The 27,350-nt window shown below is 45.3% G+C and overlaps 2 protein-coding genes and 1 pseudogene across 7 annotated transcripts in view; 1 reads left to right on the forward strand and 2 right to left on the reverse strand.

Annotated features, from left to right (window-relative positions):
* TIPIN (TIMELESS interacting protein) overlaps nt 1-23,302 on the reverse strand; it is a 58,282-nt gene extending 34,980 nt beyond the window's left edge. For 2 of the 6 annotated variants that reach the window (XR_008514156.2, XM_054532826.2), the window contains exon 1: nt 23,174-23,302. The gene's annotated coding sequence lies outside the window, so the exon portion shown is untranslated. Of the gene's footprint in view, nt 1-5,531; nt 5,661-23,129 lie in introns of all 6 variants that reach the window. The other 4 variants (XM_063716179.1, XM_054532822.2, XM_054532823.2 and 1 more) reach the window with 4 other exon arrangements.
* LOC134760209 (large ribosomal subunit protein uL6-like) lies at nt 16,398-18,244 on the reverse strand (annotated as a pseudogene).
* Nucleotides 23,303-23,341: 39 nt separating the features above from the next.
* The window catches only part of MAP2K1 (mitogen-activated protein kinase kinase 1), a 101,347-nt gene continuing 97,338 nt past the window's right edge, over nt 23,342-27,350 (forward strand). Inside the window, exon 1 of the mRNA XM_024232818.3 lies at nt 23,342-23,951. Within this exon, the coding sequence (XP_024088586.1) occupies nt 23,872-23,951 (80 nt within the window). The 5' untranslated portion in view covers nt 23,342-23,871. The remainder of the gene's footprint in view (nt 23,952-27,350) is intronic.

Here is a 27,350-nt window from a genome sequence, read left to right on the forward strand (position 1 = left end):
CTTAGCCTCTCGAGAAGCTGGGACTACAGGCGCCCGCCACCATGCCTGGATAATTTTTTTTTTTTTTTTTTTTTTTGAGATGGAGTCTTGTTCTGTCGCCCAGGCTGGAGTGCAGTGGCGCGATCTCAGCTCACTGGAAGCTCCGCCTCCTGAGTTCACGCAATTCTCCTACCTCAGCCTCCCGAGTAGCTGGGACTACAGGCGCCCGCCACCACGCCCGGCTAATTTTTTTGTATTGTTAGTAGAGACGGGGTTTCACGGCGTTAGCCAGGATGGTCTCGATCTCCTGACCTCGTGATCCGCCTGCCTCGGCCTCCCAAAGTGCTGGGCTTACAGGCGTCAGCCACCGCGCCCGGCCTTTTTTTTTTTTTTTTTTTTTTGAGATGGAGGGAGTCTCACTCTGTCACCCAGGCTGGAGTGCAGTGGCATGATCTCGGCTCACCACAACCTCCGCCTCCTGGGTTCAAGCTGTTCTCCTGCCTCAGCCTCCCAAGTAGCTGGGATTACAGGCATGCACCACGACGCCCAGCTAATTTTTTTTTTTTTTTTTTTTGTATTTTTAGTAGCGATGGGGTTTCACCATGTTGCTCAGGATGGTCTCCAACTCCTGACTTCAAGTGATCCATCTGTCTCAGCCTCCCAAAGTGCTGGGATTACAGGCGTGAGCCACCACCTCTGGCTAAGAAAGCAGGTTTAATTGGCTCATGGTTCTGCATACTTCTGGCACCAGCTCCTGGGGAGGCTTCAGGAAGCTTACAATGATGGCAGAAGGAAAAGGGAGAACAGGCATGTCATATGTGGTGAAAGCAGGAGCAAGTGTGAGAGAGAGAGTGAGTGGGGAGGTACCACATGCTTTTAAATGACCAGATCTCTTGAGAACTCACTATCTTGAAAAGAGCACCGCTGGGTGCGGTGGCTCACGCCCGTAATCCCAGAACTTTGGGAGGCTGAGGTGGGCGGATCACGAGGTCAGGAGATCGAGACCATCCTGGCTAACATGGTGAAACCACATCTCTATTAAAAATACAAAAAATTAGCGGGAGGTGGTGGCAGGCGCCTGTAGTCCCAGCTACTCAGGAGGCTGAGGCAGGAGAATGGTGTGAACCCGGGAGGCAGAGCTTGCAGTGAGCTGAGATTGCGACACTGCACTCCAGCCTGGGCAACAGAACAAGACTCTTTCTCAAAAAAAAAAAAAAAAAAAGAGCACCAAGCCATGAGGGATCCACCCCCATGGCCCAAACACTTCCCGCCAGGCCCCCCTCCAGCACTGGGGATTACAATTCAACATGAGATCTGGGCAGGGACAAATATCCAAACCATATCAACATGCTACAGAGAAATCTTTCTTTTCTTCTTTTTTTTTTTTTTTGAGACAGAGTCTTGCTCTTGTTGCCCAGGCTGTAGTGCAGCAATGCAATCTCGACTCCCTGCAACCTCTGCCTCCCGAGTTCAAGCAATTCTCCTGTCTCAGCCTCCCGAGGAGCTGAGATTACAGATGCGCGCCGCCATGCCCAGCTAATTTTTGTATTTTTAGTAGAGATGGGGTTTCACTATGTTGGCCAGGCTGGTCTTGAACTCCTGACCTCGTGATCTGCCCGCCTCGGCTTCCCAATGTTCTGGGATTACAGGCGAGAGCCATCATGCCCAGCCAAGAAATCTTTCATGAAGGAAAGAGTAAAGACAAGCGACCATAAAGGACAAGGACCCTCTAAAGTTCCACTAAAAAATCAACTTGCAAAAGGCAGATTAATAAGAGAAAAGGAATACAAATGTATTTAACATGTATACACTGGGGCATTCCGAGTGAAGACTCAAAGATACAGGGCAAAATATTTTTATGCTCGGGTTCAACAAAGTATGGAGAGGCATGTAGAAATATAATTGGAGGCTCACACTTCTAATCCCAGCACTTTGGGAGGCCAAGGCAGGCAGATCACCTGAGGCCAAGAGTTCGAGACCAGCCTGACTAACATGGTGAAACCCCATCTCTACTAAAATACAAAAATTAGCTGGGTGTGGTGGCAGGCGCCTATAATCCCAGCTACTCAAGAGGCTGAGGCAGGAGAATCGCTTGAACCCGGGAGGGAGAAGTTGCAGTGAGCTGAAGATCACGTCACTGCATTCCACCCTGGGTGACAAGAGTGAAACTCCATCTCAAAAAAAAAAAAAAAAAAAAAGAAAAGAAGGAAATATAATTGGAGAAAAGGCATTTATTTGAACCAGAGCAACTGTGTCTTGAATAAGGGCTGAAGTAAAATGAAGATGAGACCCGTTGGGCTGCATTCCCAGGAGGTTAGGCATTCTTTGTCTCAAAATGAGATAAGAGGTCAACAGGACTGGTATTGCAAGAGACAGGTCATAAAGACCTGCTGGTAAAACAGGATATGGTAACAAAAGCTGGCCAAAACCCACCAAAATCAAGATGGTGGCGAAAGTGACCTCTGGTTGTCCTCACTGCTCATAATACATTACACATTATACATAATACATTCTAATACATTAGCATGCTAAAAGACACTCCCACCAGTGCCAGGACAGTTTACAAATGCCATGAAAATGTCTGGAAGTTACCCTATATAGTCTAAAAAGGGGAGGACCCCTCCATTCTGGGAATTGCCTGCCCCTTTCCCAGGAACCTCATGTTTAATCCACCCGTTTAGTATGTAATCAATAAATAACCGTAAATATACTCAGTCAAGCAGCCCAAGCTGCTGCTCTGCACATTCTTTTCTTTGTTTTTTCTTTTGAGATGGAGTTTCGCTCTGTCGCCCAGGCTGGAGTGCAGTGGCACGATCACGGCTCACTGCAACCTCTGCCTCCTGGGTTCAAGAAATTCTCTTGCCTCAGCCTCCTGAGTAGCTGGGATTACAGGTGCGTGGCACCATGCCCAGCTAATTTTTGTATTTTTAGTAAAGACGGGGTTTCACCCTGTTGGTCAGGCTGGTCTCGAACTCCTGACCTCGTCATCTGCCCACCTCGGCCTCCCAAAGTGCTGGGATTACAGGCATGAGCCACCGCGCCCAGCCTGCTCTGCATATTATTTTACTTTTTTAACTTTCTTAATAAACTTGCTTTCACTTTACTCTATGGACTTGCCCCAAATTCCTTCTTGCACAAGATCCAAAAACCTTCTCTTGGGGTCTAAATTAAGACTACGTTCCAGTAAACTCTTCCCAGCGACCACAAAGGGACAATATTGGAGAATCCCCCTACCCAAAAGAAATAGACTGCAGCATGAATTGGCTGCCTCTTGGTAAGTGGTGGAGTACATTTTATCCCAGATAAAAGGCAGAATTGAGTTAGAGACTCAATTTAGGAGAGTTAGAGTCCCTCCTAAAAAAAAAAAACTGGGGGTTGGCTGGGCACGGTGGCTCACACCTGTAATCCTAGCACTTTGGGAGGCCGAGGCGGGCAGATCATGAAGTCAAGAATTCGAGACCAGCCTGGCCAACATGGTGAAACTCTGTCTCTACTAAAAATACAAAAATTAGCCGGGCGTGGTGGCGGGCACCTGTAGTCCCAGCTACTCAGGAGGCTGAGACAAGAGGATCACTTGAATCTGGGAGGCAGAGGTTGCAGTGAGCCGAGATTGTGCCACTGTACTCTAGCCTGGGCAACAGAGTGAAATTCTGTCTCAAAAAATAAGGCACATTAGGCTGGGTGCGGTGGCTCATGCCTGTAATTCCAGCACTTTGGGAGGCCGAGTCAGGAGGATCACGAGGTCAGGAGATCGAGATTATCCTGGCTAACACAGTGAAACCTCGTCTCTATTAAATATACAAAAAAAAAAAAAAAAATTAGCCAGGTGTGGTGGCTTGCGCCTGTAGTCCCAGCTCCTTGCGAGGCTGGGGCAGGAGAATTGCTTGAACCCAGGAGGCAGAGGTTGCAGTCAGCTGAGAATGCACCATTGCACTCTAGCCTGGGCAACAAAGTGAGACTCCATCTCAAAAAAAAAAAAAGAAAAGAAAAGAAAAGAAAGAAAAAAAAGAAAAAGAAAAGAAATTCCAAGGAAGCAGTGGACTATGTGTGTCCAAAATGCAGGGAGAGAAATCCAGGGCAGCAGTAATAAAATTGGAAGCCCATTGGCTGGGCATGGTGGCTCATACCTGTAATCCCAGCACTTTGGGAGGCCAAGGCAGGTGATCACTTGAGGTCAGGAGTTTGAGACTAGCCTGGTCAACATGACGAAACACCGTCTCTACTAAAAATACAAAATTAGACATACGTGCTGGTGGGCACCTGTAATTCCAGCTACTTAGGAGGCTGAGGCAGGAGAATTGCTCAAAATGGGGATGCAGAGGTTGCAATGAACCAAGATCGTGCCACTACACTCCAGCCTGGGCAACAGAGCAAGACTCTGTCTCAAAAAATATATCTATATCTATATCTATATAGATATAGATATATATCTGTTGATGTTTTTGAAGAAAATAAATTAGTACATCTATGTGGACAGAAAAATCAAACGATACAAACAACAGACACAAAAAGCAAAAGGAAAGATTTTCTTCCCATTGAGCAAGTCTTTCTCTTTTTTTGTGAGATGGAGTCTCGCTGTGTCACCCAGGCTGGAGTGCAGTGGCATCATCTCAGCTCACTGCAACCTCTGACTCCTGGGTTCAAGCGTTTCTCCTGCCTCAGCCTCCGAAGTAGCTGGAACTACAGGCACCCACCAACACACTTGGCTAACTTTTGTATTTTTAGTAGAGATGGGATTTCACTATGTTGTCCAGGCTTGTCTTGAAATCTTGACCTCGTGATCTGCCTGCCTCGGCCTCCCAAAGTGCTGGGATTACAGACATGAGCCACCACACTTGGCTAGCAAGTCTTTCTAAATATAATCACTGTAAACAATTTTTTAATGTTTTTTTCCAAGAAAGAAAAGGACATTACTTTGTGTTTCTATTTTGTTATTATGAGTAATGCTGAACCAAATGTCCCTGTTATACATAAATCTTTGCACATTTTCTTTTTTTTTTTTGATTCAGAGTCTTGCTCTGCTGCCTAGGCTGGAGTGCAGTGGTGCGATCTCGGCTCACACAACCTCTGTCTCCCGGGTTCAAGCAATTCTCCTGCCTCAGCCTCCTGAGTAGCTGGGACTACAGGTGCGCGCCACCATGCCTGGCTAATTTTTGTATTTTTAGTAGAGATGAGGTTTCACTATGTTGGCCAGGCTGGTCTCGAACTCCTGACCTTGTGATCTGCCTGCCTCGGCTTCCCAAAGTGCTGAGATTGCAGGCGTGAGACGCCACGCCCAGCCTAAATCTTTGTACATCTTGGATTATTTCCCTAAAATAAATCTCTAAATTTGAATCATATACATCATGGGCATTACAGGAAATTGCTTTTTAAAAAAATAGTCTACAGACCGGGCATGGTGGCTCATGCCTGTAATCCCAGCACTTTGGGAGGCCAAGGCGGGAGGATCACTTGAGCTCAGGAGTTTGAGACGAGCCTAGGCAACATAGCAAGACCTCATCTTTTACAAAAAAAAAAAAAAAAAAAAAAGTGCTGTGTATGGTATCACAAACCTGTAGTCCCAGCTGCTTGGGAGGCTGAGACAGAAGGAGTTCCAGGCTGAGACTTGAGCCTGGGAGTTACAGGCTGTAGTGAGCCATGATCGTGCTACTGTTCTCCAGCCTGGGTGACAGAGTAAGACCCTGTCTCAAATAAATAAACAAAATAAAAATATTGTCTATAAACTAAGTTTGAATGGCATCTAGATTTGCCAGTTTCTGTTAGGCCCCAAATCCATAGAACTCAAAAGAAGTATGGATTATGATATATCCAAATATATTGAATTTATGCAAAATATGGCTTGCTATAACTTGAAATTGAAGGTGAGTATCAAAATTGGAGAAAGGTATGATAGACAAAGGAAAAATAATCATATTATTGTTATTTTTTTGGCATAATCAAGACCCTTAATTAGAGATACTTGAAAATGTCCTAGCAAAACAAACCTACTAACAATCGATAAAACTAATTTTACCTATCTACTCTTTGGCAAGATACCAGAGACTTTTTAAAAGATCATGGGTCTGGCAATCAGGTGATGTCCCTGTTCTAACCCTAACTAGCTGTGTGACCTTGGAGGACATCACTGAACTCTCTGAAGCTGAGTTTTCCTATTTATAAAGTGGGCTGCCTGAACACCAGGACCTCTAAAATTCAGCCCTAAAATTCTAAGATGAATTCAGTCTCCCACTCTTTAAATGCAAAAGCCGCATCTCAGGTGCCAGTCTAGGATCCAGTTACAAAGATCTATCTATTTAGAGAAAGCATAGAGAGGAGCAAGGATAAATAGCTGCATGGTTCAGCAGTAATCATAATGACACAACAATGTTATCATTATAATAACAATAACAAGTTTATATTTTATGAGGCTGTACAATTAAAGCAATCTGGCACATTGCACAGAAGAGAGTCCTTGCACCCTGGGAGTATATAAATAAAGTAAAAAATGCATGAATGTACCAATAAAAATAGTTCACAATATTTTTTTTTTTTTTTTTTTTTTGAGACAGAGTCTCGCTCTGTCACCCAGGCTGGAGTGCAGTGGTGTGATCTCGGCTCACTGCAAGCTCTGCCTCCCAGGTTCATGCTATTCTCCTGCCTCAGCCTCCCAAGTAGCTGGGACTACAGGCGCTTGCCACCATGCCCAGCTAATTTTTTGTATATTTAGTAGAGATGGGGTTTCACCATGTTAGCAAGGATGGTCTCGATCTCTGGACCTCGTGGTCCACCCGCCTCAGCCTCCCAAAGTGCTGGGATTACAGGCGTGAGCCACCATGCCCGGCCTTACAATATCTTAAAATATACACGAACTCAGGACTATGTGCCATGCATAGTTCATTGTTGGAGATGAAACCTTTTCATGCAAATTCTCAGCTCTCTATAATTCGACCTGCCCCTGAGCAAGAGGGAATTATGAAAACACCGATAAACTTTATAATGGCTCTGCTGTATAGGTCCCACATCCTCTTATTATCATAGTTGCCTGATCACTGTAGCTCAAATGGTCATTCTCATTTTAAATTTCCTGCTTGTAATCTTTGCAAAGCACTTGGCAGGAAACGGATGATGCAGGGGTTTTCCATTCAGTGGAAGAAAGCATGAGGGAAAAACAAACAAAAAACAACAAAAAACCCCAATTATGACATGTATTTGAATGAATGTCCTGGGAAAGAGATTTGAGATTTGTTTACTCTCAAACCAGACTTGGAAATAAGAATATCCGGGATTCTGGACTGTGATTTCAAAGGAAGTCAAGACTTTCTTCTCCACAGCTGCCCTCGAGGAAGCTGGTATGTCCTGAGTATATCTTCTTTCACTGTGCTATCCAAGGGTAAAAAGCAAAATACCACAGTACCACGTCTGCCAAGCCAGAACGAGGTCCCTACCCTGACTCCCACCAAAAAACAGGTGCTGGATCTGACATCCTGTATGGTTTAAGCCACATCCTTAGAGAGCAATTGAAATTGCATCATCTTTCACCTTGTTGAGGCATCTTTTCCTTTAATTAAAGGGCAAGGGACCATTAAAAGTGGCTTTCAAAATAACCTAGTGGTTTCATTGCATTCAGAATGTTGGACGTGAAGAACCGAGGAAGCGGATGTCCTTGGTTGGGGGCTGGAGGGGAGGAGGGCCGGCAGAGGCGTGGGGCGGGGTGCAGAGGGGATAGTAATATCACTCTTTGCACTGTAACTCTTCACTCAGTTACTCAATAGGAACAGCTGCCAAACTCACAGGAGCTTAAAAATCCAGACAATGGATTTAAAAGCAGTTGATACAGAGCCTGAGTTCTCTCAGGATTAAAGTATAGAAAAATGTGGTATTAAAATAAGAAAAAAAGTAAGGTGGAATTTCTTCATGTGAAATAACTTCTGTTTGCAATGAGCAAGTTTTTATTTTGAATTTTCCAACTGAACTTTTCATAATAAAAGAATAAAAGATCTTAATTTGTAAGGAAGCAAATATGGACTTGCCACTAAAATAAAACTCTTCAACTGATAATATCATAAACCTCACTGATCCTGTAATATCAACTGCATGTGAATATGGAGGAAAGTGTATCAAGCAAGGCCAGGCGCGGTGGCTCACACGTGTAATCCCAGCACTTTGGGAGGCCAAGGCATATGGATCACTTGAGGCCAGGAGTTCGAGACCAGCCTGGCCAACATGGTGAAACCTCGTCTCTACTAAAAATACAAAAATTAGCCAGGTGTGGTGGCACATGCTGGTAATACCAGCTACTTGGGAGGCTGAGGCACGAGAATCACTTGAGCCCAGGAGGCAGAGGTTGCAGTGAGCTGAGATCTCACCATTGCACTGCAGGCTAGGCAACAGAGGGAAACTGTCTCAAAAAAAAAAAAAAAAAGTGTAAGTGTATCAAGCTTTCTACTACCTGTTGTATACTTTTCTGGTCTCCCTCCCCTCACCTAATAAGGTAGTATTTGTTATATAACTTAAAAAACAGAAAAATTTGGAGCAAAACCCACAAAATTCTCAGAAGACATAAATGTTTTAATGTGAGAAAGGCCTATATCATTTTTTTCAACCTAAAAAGCAAAACAGGACAAATAAAAATATATTTGGGTCAGTCTGCTTTATTTTCTGGGGAAAAAAAAGTTTTTCCATGAATTTATTTATTTTTCTTTTCTCTGGTAATTGTTTCTTTTTTTTTTTGGAGACGGAGTCTCACTCTGTTGCCCAGGCTGGAGTGCAGTGGCGTGATCTCGGCTCACTGCAAGCTCCGCCTCCCAGGTTCAGGCCATTCTCCTGCCTCAGCCTCCTGAGTAGCTGGGACTACAGGCACCCGCCACCATGCCTGGCTAATTTTTTTTTGTATTTTTTAGTGAAGACGGGGTTTCACCGTGTTGGCCAGAATGGTCTCGATCTCCTGACCTCGTGATCCGCCTGCCTCGGCCTCCCAAAGTGCTGGGATTACAGGCGTGAGCCACCGTGCCCGGCCTGGTAATTGTTTCTTTTGCCCAGGCTGGGGTGCTATGGCATGCTCATAGCTCACTGCAACCTTAGTCTCCCCAGCTCAAGCAATTCTCTCACCTCAGGCTCCTGAGTAGGTGGGACTACAGGCACTTGCCATCGTGCCTAGCTAATTTTTGTATTTTTTATAGAGAGAGGGTCTCACTACATTGCCCAGGCTGGTTTTGAACTCCCGAGCTCAAGTGATCCACCCACCTTTGCCTCCCAAAGTGTTGGGATTACAGGCATAAGCCACTGCGCCTAGTTGGTAATTGTTTTACTGAAGGGTAACATACAGACAGAAAAGTACACAAGTCATGAATGGAACACACTGTGTAACCAGCACCCAGACCAAGAAAGCAGAGGTTGCCAGCACCCAGAAAGCCCCCTTCATCTCACTTTCCTCACTCCCTTCCTCAAGGATAACCACTATCCCAACTTCTACCACCATAGACTAGGTTTGCCAGGTTTTGAACTTTATATGAAAGAAAAAAATAGTATTACTTTCTTGTGTCTAGCTTCTACTCAACAGGATGTTTGTGAGATTTACACATATTGTTGCAAGTAGTAGTCCATTTTTACAATGCTATGGAGTATTCCATTGTGTGAATTTATCACAATTTATCCATTTGCTGAAACTTGCGTTGTTTCCCCAATAACTATTACAAATAATGCTGCCATAAACATTCTTGTAAATGATTTTTGGTGAACATATACAGCCACACATCACATAAAAACATTTTGGTCAACCACAGCCCACATATATGATGATGGTCCCACAAGAGTATAGTAATAGGGCCTGGCCCTGTGGCTCACGCCTGTAATCCCAGCACTTTGGGATGCCAAGGCAGGCGGATCACGAGGTCAAGAGTTTGAGACCAGCCTGGCCAACATGGTGAACCCCATCTCTACTAAGAATACAAAAATTAGCCAGGTGTGGGCGCGGGGGCCTGTAATCCCAGCTACTTGGGAGGCTGAGGCAGGAGAATTGCTTGAACCTGAGAGGCGGAGGTTGCAGTGAGCTGAGATCATGCCACTGCATTCCAGCCTGGCCGACAGAGCAAGACCCCATCTTGGGGAAAAAAAATAAAGATTATAATACCAAATTTTAATGTACCTTTTCTATGTTTAGATACAGAAATATCATTGTGCTGCAACTGCCTACACTATTCAGTACAGTAATGTAACATACAGGTTTGTAGCCTAGGAGCAATAGGCTATATCATGTAGCCTAGGTGTGTAGTAGGTTACACTATCTAGGTTTGTGTAAGTATACTCTATGTTGTTTGCTCAGTGATGAAATCACCTAATGACACATTTCTCAGAACATATTCCCATCATTATGCAATGCATGACTGTATATCGAAATAAAATATACAGTCACGGCCGGACACAGTGGCTCATGCCTGTAATCCCAGCACTTTGGGAGGCTGAGGTGGGAGGATCATGAGGTCAGGAGATTGAGACCATTCTGGCTAACACGGTGAAACACGGTCTCTACTAAAAATACAAAAAATTGGCCAGGCGTGGTGGCGGGCACCTGTAGTCCCAGCTACTCGGGAGGCTGAGGCAGGAGAATGGCGTGAACCTGGGAGCTTGCAGTGAGCTGAGATTGCACCACTGCACTCCAGCCTGGGCAACAGAGCGAGACTCTGTCTCAAAAAAAAAAAGGAAAAAAAGAAATAAAACATACAGTCATGTATATTTTGGGTCACAGGGAAGATGTTAAATCTTAGAAGATATCGCCAGTTTTCCAAACTGGTTACACAAATATACTCTCACCATCAGTGTAAGGAAGTCATAATAGTTCCACATCGTTATCAACATTTGATATTATTTGTTTTTCTTTTTTTGTTTATTAATTAATTAATTTGGTTTTTTGAGACAGAGTCTTGCTCTGTCACTCAGGGTAGAGTGGAGTGCAATAGCAGGATCATGGCTTACTGCAGCCTCCAACTACTGGGTGCAACTGATCCTCCTACCTCAGCCTCCTGAGTAGCTGGGACCACAGGCATGTACCATCACACCTGCCTAATTTTTAAATCTTTTGTAGAGACAGGGTCGCCCTATGTTGCCCAGGCTGGTCTTGAACTCCTGGGCTCAAGCGATCCTTTTGACTCACCTTCCCAAAGTGCTGAGATTACAGGTGTGAGCCACCATGCCCAGCTTGTCTTTTTTCAATTTAGCCAGAATAGTGGACATAGTATCACACTGTGTGTTCTTAAATTGTGGTAAAATATACATAATAAAACATTTACTATTTAGATCGTTTTTATTTTTTTAAAGAGACAGGGTCTTGCTATGTTGCCCAGGCTAGCCTTGAACTTCTGGGTACCAGGAATCCTCCTATCTTAGCCTCTAGAGTAGCTGGGACTATAGAAGCATGATCCCCTCACCCTGTGCCCATCTTAAATCATTTTTAAGTTTACAATTCAGTAGCATTAAGTACTTACACTGCGGTTTTAATTTGCATTTCCCCATAACTAAGGAATTTCAGCATCTTTTCATATATTTATCAACTATTTGGATATCTTCTCTTGTGAAGTTCCTGTTCAAGTGTTTTGCCCATTTTTAAAAGTGTATTTATTTATTTTGAGACAGGGTCTCACTCTGTCACCCAGGCTGGAGGCAGTGGCTTGATCTTGGCTCACTGCAACCTCCGCTTCCCAGGTTCAAGTGATTCTCCTGCCTCAGCCTCCCAAGTAGTGCATGCCACCATCCTTGGCTAATTTTTTTTGTTTTTGTTTTCGTTTTTGTTTTTGTTTTGAGATGGAGTTTCGTTCTTGTTGCCCAGGCTGGAGTGCAATGGTGCCGTCTCAGATCACCGCAACCTCTACCTCCCAAGTTCAAGCGATTTTCCTGCCTCACCCTCCCAAGTAGCTGGGATTACAGGTGTCTGCCACCAGGCCCAGCTAATTTTTTTGTATTTTTAGTAGAGACGGGGTTTCACCATGTTGCCCAGGCTGGTCTCCAACTCCTGACCTCAGGTGATCCGCCTGCCTTGTTCTCCCAAAATGCTGGGATTACAGGCGTGAGCCACTGCACCTGGCCAATTTTTTTGTAGAGACAGGGTTTCACCATGTTGGCCAGGATGGTCTTGAACTCCTGACCTCAAGTGATCTGCCCTTCTGGGCCTCCACCAAGTGCTGGGATTACAGGCCTGAGCCACTGTGTCTGGCTTTGCCCATTTTTTTTGGTTTTTTAATTGGATTGTCTATCTCTTTTTGTGTTAATGTGTAGGGGTTCTTCATATATTCTGGATATGAGGTTTGTGGGGTTTTTTGGATATATGCATTATATGGGCCAGGTGCAGTGGTGCATGTCCATAATCCCAGCTACTCAGGAGGCTGAGGTGAGAAGATCGCTTGAGGCCAGGAGTTTCAGGTTGCAATGCACTATGACTGTGCTTGTGAATAGCTACTACACTCTAGCCTGGGTAACACAGTAAGACCCCTCCTCTTAAAAAATACATTCATTGCAAATGTCTTCTTTCTTTTTCACTCTTTTTGTTTTTGTTTCTTTATTTATTTAGAGACAAGTGTCTTGCTATGTGGCCTAGGTGGGTCTTGAACTCCTGAGCTCAAGCGATCTGCCCACCTTGGCCTCCCAAAGTGCTGAGATTACAGGCATGAGCCACCATGCCCAGCCTAATGTTGTTTTTAATTGGAAAAGTTATATATATATATTTCAAATGCCCTTTAAAGAGATTGCAGCAGCTGGGCGCGGTGGCTTACACCTGTAATCCCAACACTTTGGGAGGCCAAGACTGGTGGATCACTTGAGGTCAGGAGTTTGAGACCAACCTGGCAAAAATGGTGAAACCCCGTCTCTACTAGTACCAAAGGCTACAAAATGAAAAGGAAACTTAATCTGCCTCCAAGCTTCTCAGAGTTCCTCCCCAGAGACAAACACTATTAACAATTGCTCTTTTGTGCTTACAGAAATTTTCTTTCATATAAAAGCACATATACAAATATATTCTTGGCCAGGTGTTCATGCCTGTAGTCCTAGCACTTTGGGAGGTTTAAGTGGGAGGATCACTTGAGGCAAGGAGTTCAAGACCAGCCTAGGCAACATACGGATATACTGTCTTTACAAAAAATAAAAAAATTAGCCAGTCACGGCAGTGCACGCCTGTAGTCCTAGCTACTGGGGAGGCTAAGGCAAGAGGATCACTTGAGCCCAGGAGTTCAAGGTTAAAGTGATCTATGATCCAGCCTTTGCACTGGAAATGGAGTGAGGCCTTGTCCCAAAACAAAACCAAAACCCACAAAACCAAATATATCCTTTTTTTGTTTTTCTAACAAATAGTTACTACACAATGTTCTGCTCCATTTATTTTGTTTCACATCATACATTTTGGAGATCTTTGTATACCAGCATAAATATGTCTGCCTCATTCTTTGGAATGACCGTACTGCATAGTACTTCTTTGTATAAATGTGTCATGATTTATTTGTATGTCATAATTTACTCTTCTTTTGACAGACAGACTGATTCCAGTTTCTTTTTTTCTGTTTTAAATAATGCTGCAGTAATCATGTATGTAGAAAAAGGTTTTTTGGTATATATGTCTAATAATTTTTTTCTTTTTTTTTTTGTTTTTGAGACGGAGTTTCGCTCATTTCCCAGGCTGGAGTGCCGTGATGTGGTCTCGGCTCACTGCAACCTCTGCCTCCCAGGTGCAAGCGATTCTCCTGCCTCAGCCTCCCGAGTAGATGGGATTACAGGCGTCCACCACCAAGCCTGGCTAATTTTTTGTATTTTTAGTAGAGATGAGGTTTCATCATGTTGGCCAGGCTGGTCTTGAATTCCTGACCTCAAGTGACCCCCCCCTCCCCCGCCACTTCAGCCTCCCAAAGTGCTGGGATTACAGGCATGAGCCACGGTGCCCGGCCCCAGGTCTGATAATTTCTAAGGAAAAATTATTCAATGCTGGGCCAGTAATGGGACTTTAAACAGTTATTGCCAAAATGCCCTTTAAAGAGATTGCAGCAGCTGGGCGCGGTGGCTCACGCCTGTAATCCCAACACTTTGGAAGGCCAAGACTGGTGGATCACTTGAGGTCAGGAGTTTGAGACCAACCTGGCCAAAATGGTGAAACCCCGTCTCTACTAACATACAAAAATTAGCCAGGCATGGTGATGGGCACCTATAATACCAGTTACTCAGAAGGCTGAGGCAGGAGAATCGCTTGAACCCGTGAGGTGGAGGTTGCAGTGAGCCGAGCCCAGGCTACTGCACTCCAGCCTGGGCAACAGAGCAAGACTCCCTCTCAAAAAAAAAAAAAAAAAAAAAAGAGATTGCAGCAATTATACTCCCAGCAATAGTGTATGAGAATGCCTTTTCTCCCACATCTTCAATAATATTGATAAGTGGAAGGTGATCTCTCATTTTAATTTACATTTCTCTAATAAGTGAGTAGACTATTTGAAAGCCATTTGTATTACTTTATCTGTGAACTACCTATATTGATGTATTAATACTTTCATTATGTTTCTATTGGATGAATGATCTTCTTTTAATTTGTAATTGCTCTTTTTCTTTATTTATTTATTTTTATTTTTTGAGACAGAGTCTTGCTCTGTCACCTAGGTTGGAGTGCAGTGGCGCCATCTTGGCTCACTGCAACCTCCGCCTCCTGGGTTCAAGTGATTCTCCTGCCTCAGCCTCCTGAGCAGCTGGGACTACAGGCATGCGCCACCACGCCCAACTAATTTTTGTATTTTTAGTAGAGACGGGGTTTCACCATATTGGCCAGGCTAGTCTCGAACTCCTGACCTTGTAATCCACCCATCTTGGCCTCCCAAAGTGTTGGGATTACAGGTGTGAGCCACCGCGCCTGGCTTTTTTTTTTTTTTTTTTTTAAACTTGGAGTCTCGCTCTGTTGCCCAGGCTGGAGTGCTGGATTGCAGTGGCGCAATCTCAGCTCACTGCAACCTCTGCCTCCTGGGCTCAACCAATTCTCCTGCCTCAGACTCCCGAGTAGCAGGGACTACAAGCATGTGTCACTACACCTGACTAATTTTTCTTTTTTTTTTTTGAGAGTCTCGCTCTGTTGCCCCAGCAGGAGTGCAGTTGCACGATCTTGGCTCACTGCAACCTCCGTCTCCTGGGTTCAAGCAATTCTCCTGCCTCAGTCTCCCAAGTAGCTGGGATTACAGGTGCACACCACCAGGCCCAGCTAATTTTTTTTTTTAAACAAAGTCTCACTCAGTCACCCAGGCTGGAGTGCAGTGGTGTGATCTCAGCTCACCACAACCTCTGCCTCCCAGGTTCAAGTAATTCTCCTGCCTCAGCCTCCCAAGTAGCTGGGATTACAGGTGTGTGCAACCATGTCTGGCTAATTTTTGTATTTTTAGTAGAGACGGGGTTTCACTGTGTTGGCCAGGGTGGTCTTGAACTCCTGACCTTGTGATCCGCCCGCCTAGGCTTCCCAAAGTGCTGGGATTACAGGCATGAGCCACCGCACCCGGCCAAATTTTTGTATTTTTAGTAGAGACGGGGTTTCACCATGTTGGCCAGGCTTGTCTCCATCTCCTGACCTCGTGATCCGCCTTCCTTGGCCTCCCAAAGTGTTGGGATTACAGGTGTGAGCCATCGCGTCTGGCCGATTGCTCTTAATTATATTAAAGAAATTAGACTTTTATTATATTGCAGATATTGTAAATGTTTATTTTCTCAGCTTATCATTTGTGTACTTATATCTCTGTACAAGGTGTTTTTTTCTCCATGGAGAAATGTTAAATCTTTGTGAGGTTAATTTTATTAATCTTTGCCTTTATGGTTTTGACAGTTTGTGTCTTTCTTCAAATGTTTTTCTCATTCCAAAATAAAAATTTTCCCATGATCTTATCTAGCTTCTCTAGCAGTACTTGTATGATTTCATCTTTCTTTCTTTATTCTTTTCTTCCATTTTTTTTTTTTTTGAGACAGGGTCTCACTCTATTGTCCAGGCTGGAGTGCAGTAGTTTGATCATGACTCACTCTAACCTGGACCTCCTGGGCCTAAGTAATCTTCCCACCTCAGCCTCTCAAGTAGCTGTGACTATAGAGATGTGCCACCATGCCTGGCTAAGTTTATCTTTTGTTAATTTTATTAAAAATATTTTCTTAGAAACGGGGGTCTCACTATGTTGACTAGGCTGGTCTTAAACTCCTGGCCTCAGGCAATTCTCTCGTCTTGGTCTCCCAAAGTGTTAGGTTACAGGCATGAGCCACTGTGCCCAGTCAAAGTTTTTTTTTTGTAGAGATGGAGTCTTCCCATATTGCTCAGGCTGGTCTCAAACTCCTGGCAATTGTTCCGCCTCTGCCTCCCAAAACGCTGGAATCACAGGCATGAGCCACTGTGCCTGGCCTTGATTGCATCTTTGATGCACCTGGAATTTATTTATCTATTTACTTTTTTCCAAATCAACAGGTCTTTTATTGCATCATTTAAATATCACAAGTAGGTCTTAGGAGTCATCTGGCATCTTCTTTCTGTAGCTGGATAACTCTTAGATCTTATTCATCAGCCTGCTGAACAGTTCCTTTTTCAGAGACATAGATACCATTCAAAAATTTCCTGATATCCTTGTTTTTAACTGTTGTGGCTTGCTGAATCAAAGCCGCTGAATTTGAAACAAGCTCAATGTCATTTCCTTCAAGGATTAATTCATCTTTCTGGCTTGAGATACTGAACAAGCAACACCTGGTCTCATCCGAACCCTGCGGATGTATTTTTCACCCAAGAAATTTCAGATTTCAACAACATACCCATTCTCCGAGATGACGATGATGGGGAAGTGAGCATACACAGACCTCATCTTGTAACGGAAGCCCAGTGTAACACCCTTGATCATGTTCTGTACATGACTACAAATAGTCCGAACGGTAGCCAGTTGCTTTCTGTTACCCCACCATTTGTCAACCCAGAGCTCTTTTTTTTTCTTTTCAAGAAGACTGAGTTCTACACTGATGTGATTGAAGTCCCTCCGCAGGGTTCCTCTGGGGCCATTCACGATAACTGTGTGTCCCTTCAGAGTAATGTCGACATTTTCTGGAATGTTGACAGTCTGATTGCTGAGAATGGTCTTCATTCTCGCAGTAGATACAGCAAAGGACCTGGAATTTATTATAGGATAAAAGTAGGGATACACCTTCATTTCTTTTCTCTCTTTTTTTTTTTTTTTTTTGAGACGGAGTCTCGCTCTGTCACCCAGGCTGGAGTAAGTGGCACTATCTGGGCTCACTGCAACCTCCGCCTCCTGGGTTCGCGCCATTCCCCTACCTCAGCCTCCTGAGTAGCTGGGACTACAGGCGCCCACCACTGCGCCCGGCTAATTTTTTGTATTTTTAGTAGAGACGGTGGTGTTTCACCATGTTAGCCAGGATGGTTTCGATCTCCTGACCTCGTGATCCACCCCGCCTCGGCCTCCCAAAGTGCTGGGATTACAGGCGTGAGCCACTGCGCCTGGCCCCTACACGTTCATTTCTTTTCCAAATGGCCAGGTAGTTGTCCCTATTTCCTTAACTAAATACTCCATGACATTGAAAGTCCTGGCCATTTCCCAGATATCTATATGTTCTATTGGTTTTTACCAAAAATAGTTGTGTCCAATGCTATCTCACTCTACTTTCATTTGCCTTTGGGTGTTGATATAGAGGTTACTTTTTTTCTGTTTATGATAAAACAATAGAGATCTGGGCCAGGCGCGGTGGCTCATGGCTGTAATCCCAGCACTTTGGGAGGCCGAGGTGGGTGAATCACCTGAGGTCAGGAGTTAGAGACCAGCCTGACCAACATGGTGAAACCCCGTCTGTACTAAAAATACAAACATTAGCTGGGCGTGGTGGCGGGCGCCTGTAATGCCAGCTACTCAGGAGGCTGAGGCAGGCAAATTGCTTGAACCTGGGAGGTGTAGGTTGCAGTGAGCCCCAATTGCACCACTGCACTCCAGCCCAGGTGACAAAGCAAGACTCCATCTGGAAAAAATTAAAAAAATAGAGATCCTAGCTTTTTCTAGAAGTACTGTTAAAAAATATTAATCCCTACTGTTTGAAATTTCTAGAAATGAAAGTCTTTTCTTGTCCAGTATTTCATATGGGTGTGTCATAAATGATGTAATCATTTCTCTTCTGTTGAATATTTAGGTAATTTCCGATTTTAGCTGTTTAAATACTACTATGTTGATCATTCTTCTGTATAGCTTTCATAATTTCTTTACAAGAGAGTCATGGAAGTGGAATTACTGAATCAGAGTATTTCTGAAGAAGAAATTGTCTCCTGGAAAGCATCTGTAAATTATTCTCCTTCAGCCAGGCACGGTGGCTCACACCTGTAATCCCAGCACTTTGGGAGGCCGAGGTGGGTGGATCACCTGAGGTCAGGAGTTCAAGACCAGCCTGTCCAACATGGCGAAACCCTGTCTCTACTAAAAATACAAAAAATTAGCCGAGCATGGTGGCAGACGCCTGTAATCCCAGCTACTTGGGAGGCTGAGGCAGGAGAATCGCTTGAACCTGGAAGGCAGAGGTTGCAGTGAGCCGAGATTGCACCACTGCACTCCACCTGGGTGATGAGTGAAACTCTATCAAAAAAAAAAAAATTATTCTCCTTCTAGCAGATTATGTTTACATGATGAAAATCTATCACCATCTCCATTTATTTAGCTCCTGTGTGTTAGGCACTATTCTTTCAAAATTTCATTTAATGCTCATAACTATTTAGTGCAGTAGTAGACAGTATAATTCTCATTTTATAGGTAGAGTAACTGATGCTCAGAGAGGGTAAGTAATCAGCCAAGGGCAGAACTGGAATTAATCTCAGGTCTTTCTCTCTCAAGTTCATGCTTTTTTGTTTTGTTTGATTTTGAACCTAAGATATAGAGGTCTGAGTTAAATGTACTCCTCAATTCTTGGTATGTTTTCATCACTGGTTGTCCTTGTATTTCTTCTGTGTTTTCCAGGCTGGGGTGCAAGATCATGGCTCACTGCAGCCTTGACTTCGGCTCAAGCAATCATCCCACCTCAGCCTCCAGAGTAGCTGGGACTGCAGGCATGTGCCACTATGCCTGTCTAATATTTGTATTTTTTGTAGAGATGGGGTTTCGTCATATTGCCCAGGCTAGTGTTGAACTCCTGGGCTCAAGTCATCCACCTGCCTCAGCCTTCCAAAGTGCTGGGATTATGGAAGTGAGAGGAGTGAGCCACCACACCTGGCCTGTATTTCTTGGATCTTCACATTTGTGATCTAGCTACACTGTGTACAAATGGGATGAACCAGTATTTGCCAATATTCGAACATTTTTGACCTACAAATAGAGCAACCTGATATGGTTCAACCAAATATGTATGTTACAGTGTTTATTATTATACATCACTGATTCATACACATAGTTCAGTCTTATTCTTGTCTGTATGGTCAGCACTTATGTTAGGCCCTCAGGAAAAGTTGACAGAACCGATGGATCACTGCCGGTCTGAAAAGGAAATGAGGAAAACAAATTCTCCTACTTTGAACTATTCTGCAAACTTTAACCATTGGGGTAATTGTTTATCTGGGCTTCTTGGATCATGATAAGGGCTTAGGGTTTACTCAATGGAGGCCAACCCAGCATGCATAGAATCATAATATTTCAACATTAAAATGAATGCCCCATTTTTCACAGAGTGGAAGTGAGGCCTTGAAAATTTCAATTAATTGCTCAAAGTCCTATTAGTTTTTATTTGAACTAGTAAATATAAAATTATACCAGAATTCAGATAGACTGCCTTGATAATAGATTACTTTGAAAAGTTTCAATTTTTTTTTTTTTTTTGAGATGGTCTCACTGTATTGCACAGGCTGGAGTGCAGTGGAGTGATCCTGGCTCACTGTAACCTCCACCTCCTGGGTTCAAGTGATTCTCCAGCTTCAGCCTCCCAAGTAGCTGGGACTACAGGCACCCGCCACCATGTTCAGATAATTTTTGTATTTTTAGTAAAGACAGGGTTTCACCATGTTGGCCAGGCTGGTCTCGAACTCCTGACCTCAGGTGATCCTCCCACCTCAGCCTCCCAAAGTGCTGGGATTAAAGGTGTGAGCCACCACCGCATCCGGCCTTCAATTCACTTTTTAATGTTTATTATTTTACTCTGATACTAAAAATTATGCATGTTTAACATGAATAAGGACACACTCACTTCTACACACACGATACATTTACATCTATGCCTCTATATTAAAAACTATGGGGGAAAGAAATGGGGAGATGTAGGTCAAAGAATATAAAGCAGCAGATACGCAGGATGAAGAAGTCTAGAGATCTAATGTAGAACATGAAGACCATAGTTAATAACATTGTATTTTATTTGCGTTTTTTGTTAAATAAGTAGATTTTACCTGCTCTTGTCATACTTTACGCAAGCCTTTATGTGAAAGTATAGACATGTTAATTCACTTCACTATAGTAACCATTTTACTATCTATATATATCCCATAGCATCATGTTATAAACCTCAAATACACACAATAAAATTTATTTTTATTTATTTTATTTATTTATTTATTTTTGAGATAGAGTCTTGTTCTGTCGCCCAGGCTGGAGTGCAGTGGCGCGATCTCTGCTCACTGCAAGCTCCACCACCCGGGTTCATGCCATTCTCCTGCCTCAGCCTCCTTAGTAGCTGGGACTACAGGCGCCCACTACCATGCCCGTCTAATTTTTTGTGTTTTTTAGTAGAGACGGGGTTTCACCGTGTTAGCCAGGATGGTCTCGATCTCCTGACCTCGTGATCCGCCCACCTCAGCGTCCCAAAGTGCTGGGATTACAGGCATGAGCCACCACGCCCGGCCTATTTTATTTATTTTTGAGACAGCGTCTTGCTCTGTTGCCCAGGCTGGAGTACGGTGGTGTGATCTCGGCTCACTGCAAACTCTGCCTCCCTGGTTCAGGCAATTATCCTGCCTCAGCCTCCTGAGTAGCTGGGATTACAGGTGCCCATGACCATGCCCGGCTAATTTTTGTAATTTAGTAGAGACGGGGTTTCACCATGTTGGCCAGGCTGGTCTTGAACTCCTGACCTCAAGTGATCTTCCAGCTTTGGCCTCACAAAGTGCTGGGATTACAGGCAGTAGCCACCACTGCATCCACCCAATATAATTTATTTTTTAAAAAACTATGAGTTCAGGCCAGGCGCAGTGGCTCACGCCTGTAAACCCAGCACTCTGGGAGGCCGAGGTGGGCGGATCACCTGAGGTCAGGAGTTTGAGACCAGCCTGGCCAACATGGTGAAGTCCCGTCTCTACTAAAAATACAAAATTAGCCAGGCATGGTGGTGCACGCCTGTAATCCCAGCTACTTGGGAGGCTGAGGCAGGAGAATCACTTGAGCTTGGGAGGCGGCGGTTGCAATAAGCCGAGGTCACACCATTGCACTCCAGCCTGGGCAAAAAGAGCAAAACACCACTCAAAAAACAAAACAAAACAAGAACACCCAAAAAAACAAAACAAAACAAAACAATGAGTTCACAGTGATACCTCCAATTCCAATACAATAGCATAAGGTATTCTCCCTTCCCATACTTCTAACTTCATTCTACCACAGTGAGAAAGCTGGCTCTGTCATGCTTAATATATTTAGTGACTTAATCAATCATCCTGAATGCAACTAACCTCCCATCTAAGCTTCTAGGCCTTCCCCACTTGGATGCCTTGTTCTCCCCTCTTGGGCCCTAGGGCTAAGACTTTGTGTAGGGCTGCCTCCCAGGTGTTCAAGCCCTCTTCATTTTCTCAGGTTCCTCAGCCTCCTTACCTGCTAGGTCACCGACACCTGGCTGGGGACAACCAGGTGTAGATGTTTCCTTTGTTCTGTACACGTTTCCTTTGTTCTGTACACCTAATGTCTTTGGCACTTAATATTTTAGGATGGGAAAGGCACTTAATATTTTAGGATGGGAAAGGCACTTAATATTTTGAATGGGTATTGTGCCTCTTATTTTATTAAGCTCTTTATTCACATCTTATTTCTTTAGTAATTCACAGAACTGGAATTTTGGGATTAAAGTTTTTTTTTTTTTTTTTTTTTTGAGACGGGGTCTCACTCTGTTGCCCAGGCTGGAGTGCAGTGGTGTGATCTTGGATCACTGCAACCTCCGCCTCCTGAGTTCAAGCAATTCTCTGCCTCAGCCCCCCAAGTAGTTGGGATTACAGGCGCCCGCCACCACGCCCAGCTAATTTTTTGTATTTTTAGTAGAGATGGGTTTCACCATCTTGGCCAGTCTGGTCTTGAACTCCTGACCTCGTGATCCACCCGTCTCGGCCTCCCAAAGTGCTGGAATTACAGGCGTGAGTCACCGCGCCTGGCCTGGATGAAAGTTTTTTTAAAGGGAGTCTTGCTCGGTAGCCCTGGCTGGTGTGCAGTGGTGTGATCGTAGCTCACTGCAGCCTCAAACTCCTGGGCTCAAGTGATCCTCCAGCCTCAGCCTCCTCAGTAGCTTGGACGACAGCTGCACACAACCATGCCCAGCTCATAGAGACGGGGGTCTCACAATGTTGCCCAGGCTGGTCTCGAACTCCTGGGCTCAAGTGATCCTCTTGCCTGGGCCTCCCAAAACTGGGATTACAGGCGTGAGCCACCGCTCCTGACCGGAAAGAGTGTTTTTAAGGCTTTAAAAAATATTGCCAACATGGTGAAAACCCGTCTCTACAAAAATACAAAAAGGATCCGGGCATGACGGCGGGTGCCTGTAATCCCAGCTACTCGGGAGACTGAGGCAGGAGAATCGCTTGAACCTGGGAGGCAGAGGTTGTAGTGAGCGGAGATCGCGCCACTACACTCCAGCCTGGGCAACCGAGAGAGACACCGTCTTAAAAAAAAAAGTTCCCAAGTCTAAAAAAAAAAATCATCAATCTGCTCTCAAAAACTGTCGCAACAATTTACAATCTCATCAGCACTGAGCATCCATTTCCTTGCACCTTTCTCAGTAGTATTACCATTAAACAAACAAAATATATATGCGACAGTTTGTTGGGCTCAAAGGAGTCTCTCGACAAGTTTCCTATTCCCCACGCTGCCTCTCTTCTGGACACAGGAAGGGGTCCTTTTCCTTATTTATTTTGTTATTTCATTTCCGTCAACACGACTCGGCTTGGGGACAGGGGTCGGGGGCAGGCCGGTTACCGCACAGGTGAAGGCCACGCGGCACCTGGCCTGGAAGAGCTCACCACACAGCGACACAGACTTCTTCCCAGCTGGGCCTGCCTGCTTGCCTCGGGGCGACAGAGGGCGCCGTGGAGTCCGCGACGGACCCCGCCCCCAGGGCAGTGCGCCGCGCTCCCGTGACGTATTTCCGCGTCATCTGCCGCCGAGGCTTGCCCCCATTGGTTGTCTGCGAGGCAATAGGGGCGGAGCCGAGTGGGAGTGTGCAAAGCGCCGCATCCCGGGTGGGGGGCGAGGCTTCCCCTTGCCCGCCCCTCCCCCGGCCTGCAGTCCCTCCCAGGGCCGCTTCGCGGAGCGGTTAGGAGCACGGCGGCGGCACTTTCCCCGGCAGGAGCTGGAGCTGGGCTCTGGGGCTCGCGCGGCTGTGCCGCCCGAGCCGGAGGGACTGGTTGCTTGAGAGAGAGAGAGAGGAAAGGAATCCTGGGCTGCCGAACCGCACGTTCAGCCCGCTCCGCTCCTGCAGGGCAGCCTTTCGGCTCTCTGCGCGCGAAGCCGAGTCCCGGGCGGCTGGGGCGGGGGTCCACTGAGACCGCTACCGGCCCCTCGGCGCTGACGGGACCGCGCGGGGCGCACCGGCTGAAGGCAGCTCCGGGGCCCGCGGCCCGGACTTGGTCCTGCGCAGCGGGCGCGGGGCAGCGCAGCGGGAGGAAGCGAGAGGTGCTGCCCTCCCCCCGGAGTTGGAAGCGCGTTACTTGGGTCCAAAATGCCCAAGAAGAAGCCGACGCCCATCCAGCTGAACCCGGCCCCCGACGGCTCTGCGGTTAACGGGACCAGCTCTGCGGAGTAAGTATGGGGCGGGCGGTGAACCTCGGGGCCCGGCTGGGGAGGCCCGAGCCGGGGAGCAGGAGCGCGCGCCAGGCTCCGATCTGGTTTGTCACGTACGTCTGGGGCTGGCAGGGGGCGAGAAACTCCCGGCCGCCGAGGTATCGGTGACTAAGCACTGATTGTGCTCCTGACTCAGACCAGTTAGCGGATCCCGCAGGTCTCGATTCCCCTCTGTACCCCTTTTCCCGACCGTTTTAGTGGTTCCTGGCCACTGTACAGTCTTCTCCCAAGAAAATAAAAGCTAGCACGTCTCCCCTGCCTCCCCCCAGTTCTGTTCTGAATGTGATCATCTGGGAGTCTGGCCTGTAACGGGGAGAGGAGGCTAATGTTTTGGAAAGAATTAAGATCGCATCTGTGCGTTTGAGACCAGCTCAGGGTATTAAGTGTGGAGCATCATCTTCACCTTCATGCCTGACACCTGTGGGGCCTGAGTGCCTTGTTGCAGGCCAACTGCCTGGCCAGCGTGGGCGTGCTGGAAGTCCGTGTGGACTTCGTGGCTTTTCCTTGCTGACTTTGGAGGTTCCCGGTACTTGGCCTTCCTGGGAAATTGCTCAAGAAAGCGGCTTTCTTCTTCATCCTACTCTTCATTCATTCATTGAACAAACCATTTTCTCACTAATGATTTCCTAGCTTTCCGTACTTCACCAGGAGCCCCTAAACTCCTGACCTGAGGCATGAACACCATGACCTAGAAACCACATGCTAGGTGCTCCATCTGTGCAGCTTCCAGCGTTGCTCTCAAACGAGCACTTTATTTCATTAAATAATCATGAGTCTGTTTCCTGGGGGTTTCTGAGCTCCCACAACTCTCTTGGGTTCTAGGTAAGGGACAAGACTATGTGAGGGAAAGCTGCTTAGCTAGCTAGAGAAATAGCCAGAAAAGATTAGGTTATTATTATTATGTTTTTTGCCTTTTTTTGGTTGTTGTTTCCCCAACCTTCAGTAAAGATTAGGTTCTTAATCTTTTACCTGCACACTGCAAACTTTAGGAAGCTAATTGATGAAATCATAGTCTTGGACCTTCTGCTCTTTGGTGATTTCTGTAACCTCCCTTCCTTTCTCTAGATTTTTAGAAAATTTTATTTTTTAAACTTTTATACAGATGGGGTCTTGCTATATTGCTTAGGCTGGTCTTGAACTCCTGCACTCTAGCGATCCTCCCAAAGTGCTGGGATTACAGGCATGAGCCACTATGCCCAGCCAACTTTATCTAGATTTTAATAACCCGGGGACCTGTTGGCTTGATGACTTGTTCCATCCCTGTAATGATCACAAGGTCGATGGTGGACCTGTGGTGTATGTTCAGCTGTGTTCTTCAGACCTGCTCCCAACAGACTCTCTTCTTTAGTCCCCTCTCAATCCTGTGGGGTCTATTTTGCATAATACTGACTTGTATAGGTAGTTGGATTGCATTATTGCATTGCAAACATTTGGTTTTTTTTTTGTTTGTTTTTTTTTTGAGTCGGAGTTTCACTCTTGTTGCCCAGGCTGGAGTGCAATGGTGTGATATTGGCTAACTGCAGCCTCCGCCTCCCGGGTTCAAGCGATTCTCCTGCCTCAGCCTCCTGAGTAGCTGGGATTACAGGCATGCGCCACCATGCCCTGCTAATTTTGTATTTTTAGTAGAGATGGGGTTTCTCCAAGTTGTTCAGGCTGGTGGCAAACTCCCAACCTCAGGTGATCCGCCTGCCTAGGCCTCTGAAAATGCTGGGATTACAGGCATGAGCCACCGTGCCCAGCCCATTTGTTCAGTTTTAGTGTACAGTGTTTCACCCTCTTAAAATAGACCAAAAGTCATGACTGTTGTTAGGACAAGTTTTGACCACAGTGGATTCTGGCTGAGTGTTGTGGCCTGATTATCCTTTCCTATTTGATTTGGAAGTGGATACTGAGTAGAAGTACCTGTTATCATTCTGTTGTAATCGTGACACCACAACTGTATTCTCTCAAGGAGGAGGGATTTCATTAAAACAGTAAAAGCAGGATGAGAAGAAACTACCCCAGATTTGGTGGCAGAAAAATTTGGATGGTACTGGGAGAGTCTAAACAGTGGTTAAAAGGTTAGGGCTCTGGAGTCAGGCTAAGTTTGAAGCCTAGCTCTGTTGTGGGTTTTTTTTTTTTTTTTTTTTTTTGACAGTCTCGCTCTGTTGCCCAGGCCAGAGTGCAGTGGTGCGATCTCGGCTCACCGCAGCCTCCCCCTCCCGGCTTCAAGCGATTCTCCTGCCTCAGCCTCCTGAGTAGCTGAGACTACAGGCACGTGCCACCGTGCCTGACTAATTTTTGTATTTTAATAGAGACAGGGTTTTACCATGTTGGTCAGGCTGGTCTCAAACTCCTGACGTCGTGATCCTCCCACCTCAGCCTCCTAAAGTGCTGGGATTACAGCCCGGCCTCTGTTGTGGTTTTGTGACCTGGTTCAAGTCTTTTAGTCTAAGGCTTAGGTTTAGTTTTTTTCATCTGCAAAAATGGGGCTAATGATAGAACCTACTTAGCATAGTTGTGAAGATTAAATGAGGTAGTACATAGTAAACGTCCAAAGCTGTTGGCTGCTGGTGCCTTTCTTACTGCCTAAGTGTTGGACCGAAGGAAACTGGAAGGTGATTTTCATTCATGGTGGTAGATTATGTGTTAAGGTGCCTTTGCTTCTGGACAATCAACTCTCCCTAGTTTGGTTTTTTGTACCATCTGCGTCTACCTCTATGACTCATTGCTGTGTTACAATAGGAGGCATCTTTGTGTAGGCTGTCCAAGACAAACAGGGACTGTTTCCCTGTGTTTCGTAGCACTAATGAGAGGGAAAGTTGTACACATCTTCATCTTTCACTTCTGAGAGTGCTTCTCAAGCAGTATGTTCCCTATCTTGGGCTACCAGCAGAAAGAATTCTGTTGCTTTCGTGATTTCTGTGATTAGACCAGGGCACAATTTTGAACGTTATCAGACAACGTGAACTAAAGAGGAAGAAAATCCATTTTGACAGTAAAGAACTCTTGGTACCAAATTGGCAAGGTTGCTTTTCCCTTGGCACCTGTGCTTACCTCTAACATAGCCCTTACCCAATTCAGAGATGGAGTTGGGTAATACGGGACCTGAAGTTGATGCAAGTTGTAGGGGTCCTCAAAGAAAAATCATGCAAAAATAACTTTCTTTTGCATATTTTGCAGAAACATGTGAGCATATTACTAGGGTCTTAAGTGTTAGAATAAGATAATATTATTCCTCTGTTTAAAATGTTCTTCTGGTTCTATTGCAGTTACACAAAATCCAAACTCCTTATATTGGACTATGAGACTGAGTGATCTGCCTGTTGTCCCCACCACCCCCTCCCACCAATCTCTTTAACCACATTTCCTGCCACT

This window comes from Pongo abelii, chromosome 16 (genome assembly GCF_028885655.2).
Source record: "Pongo abelii isolate AG06213 chromosome 16, NHGRI_mPonAbe1-v2.0_pri, whole genome shotgun sequence".
Classification (NCBI taxonomy): Eukaryota; Metazoa; Chordata; class Mammalia; order Primates; family Hominidae; genus Pongo; species Pongo abelii.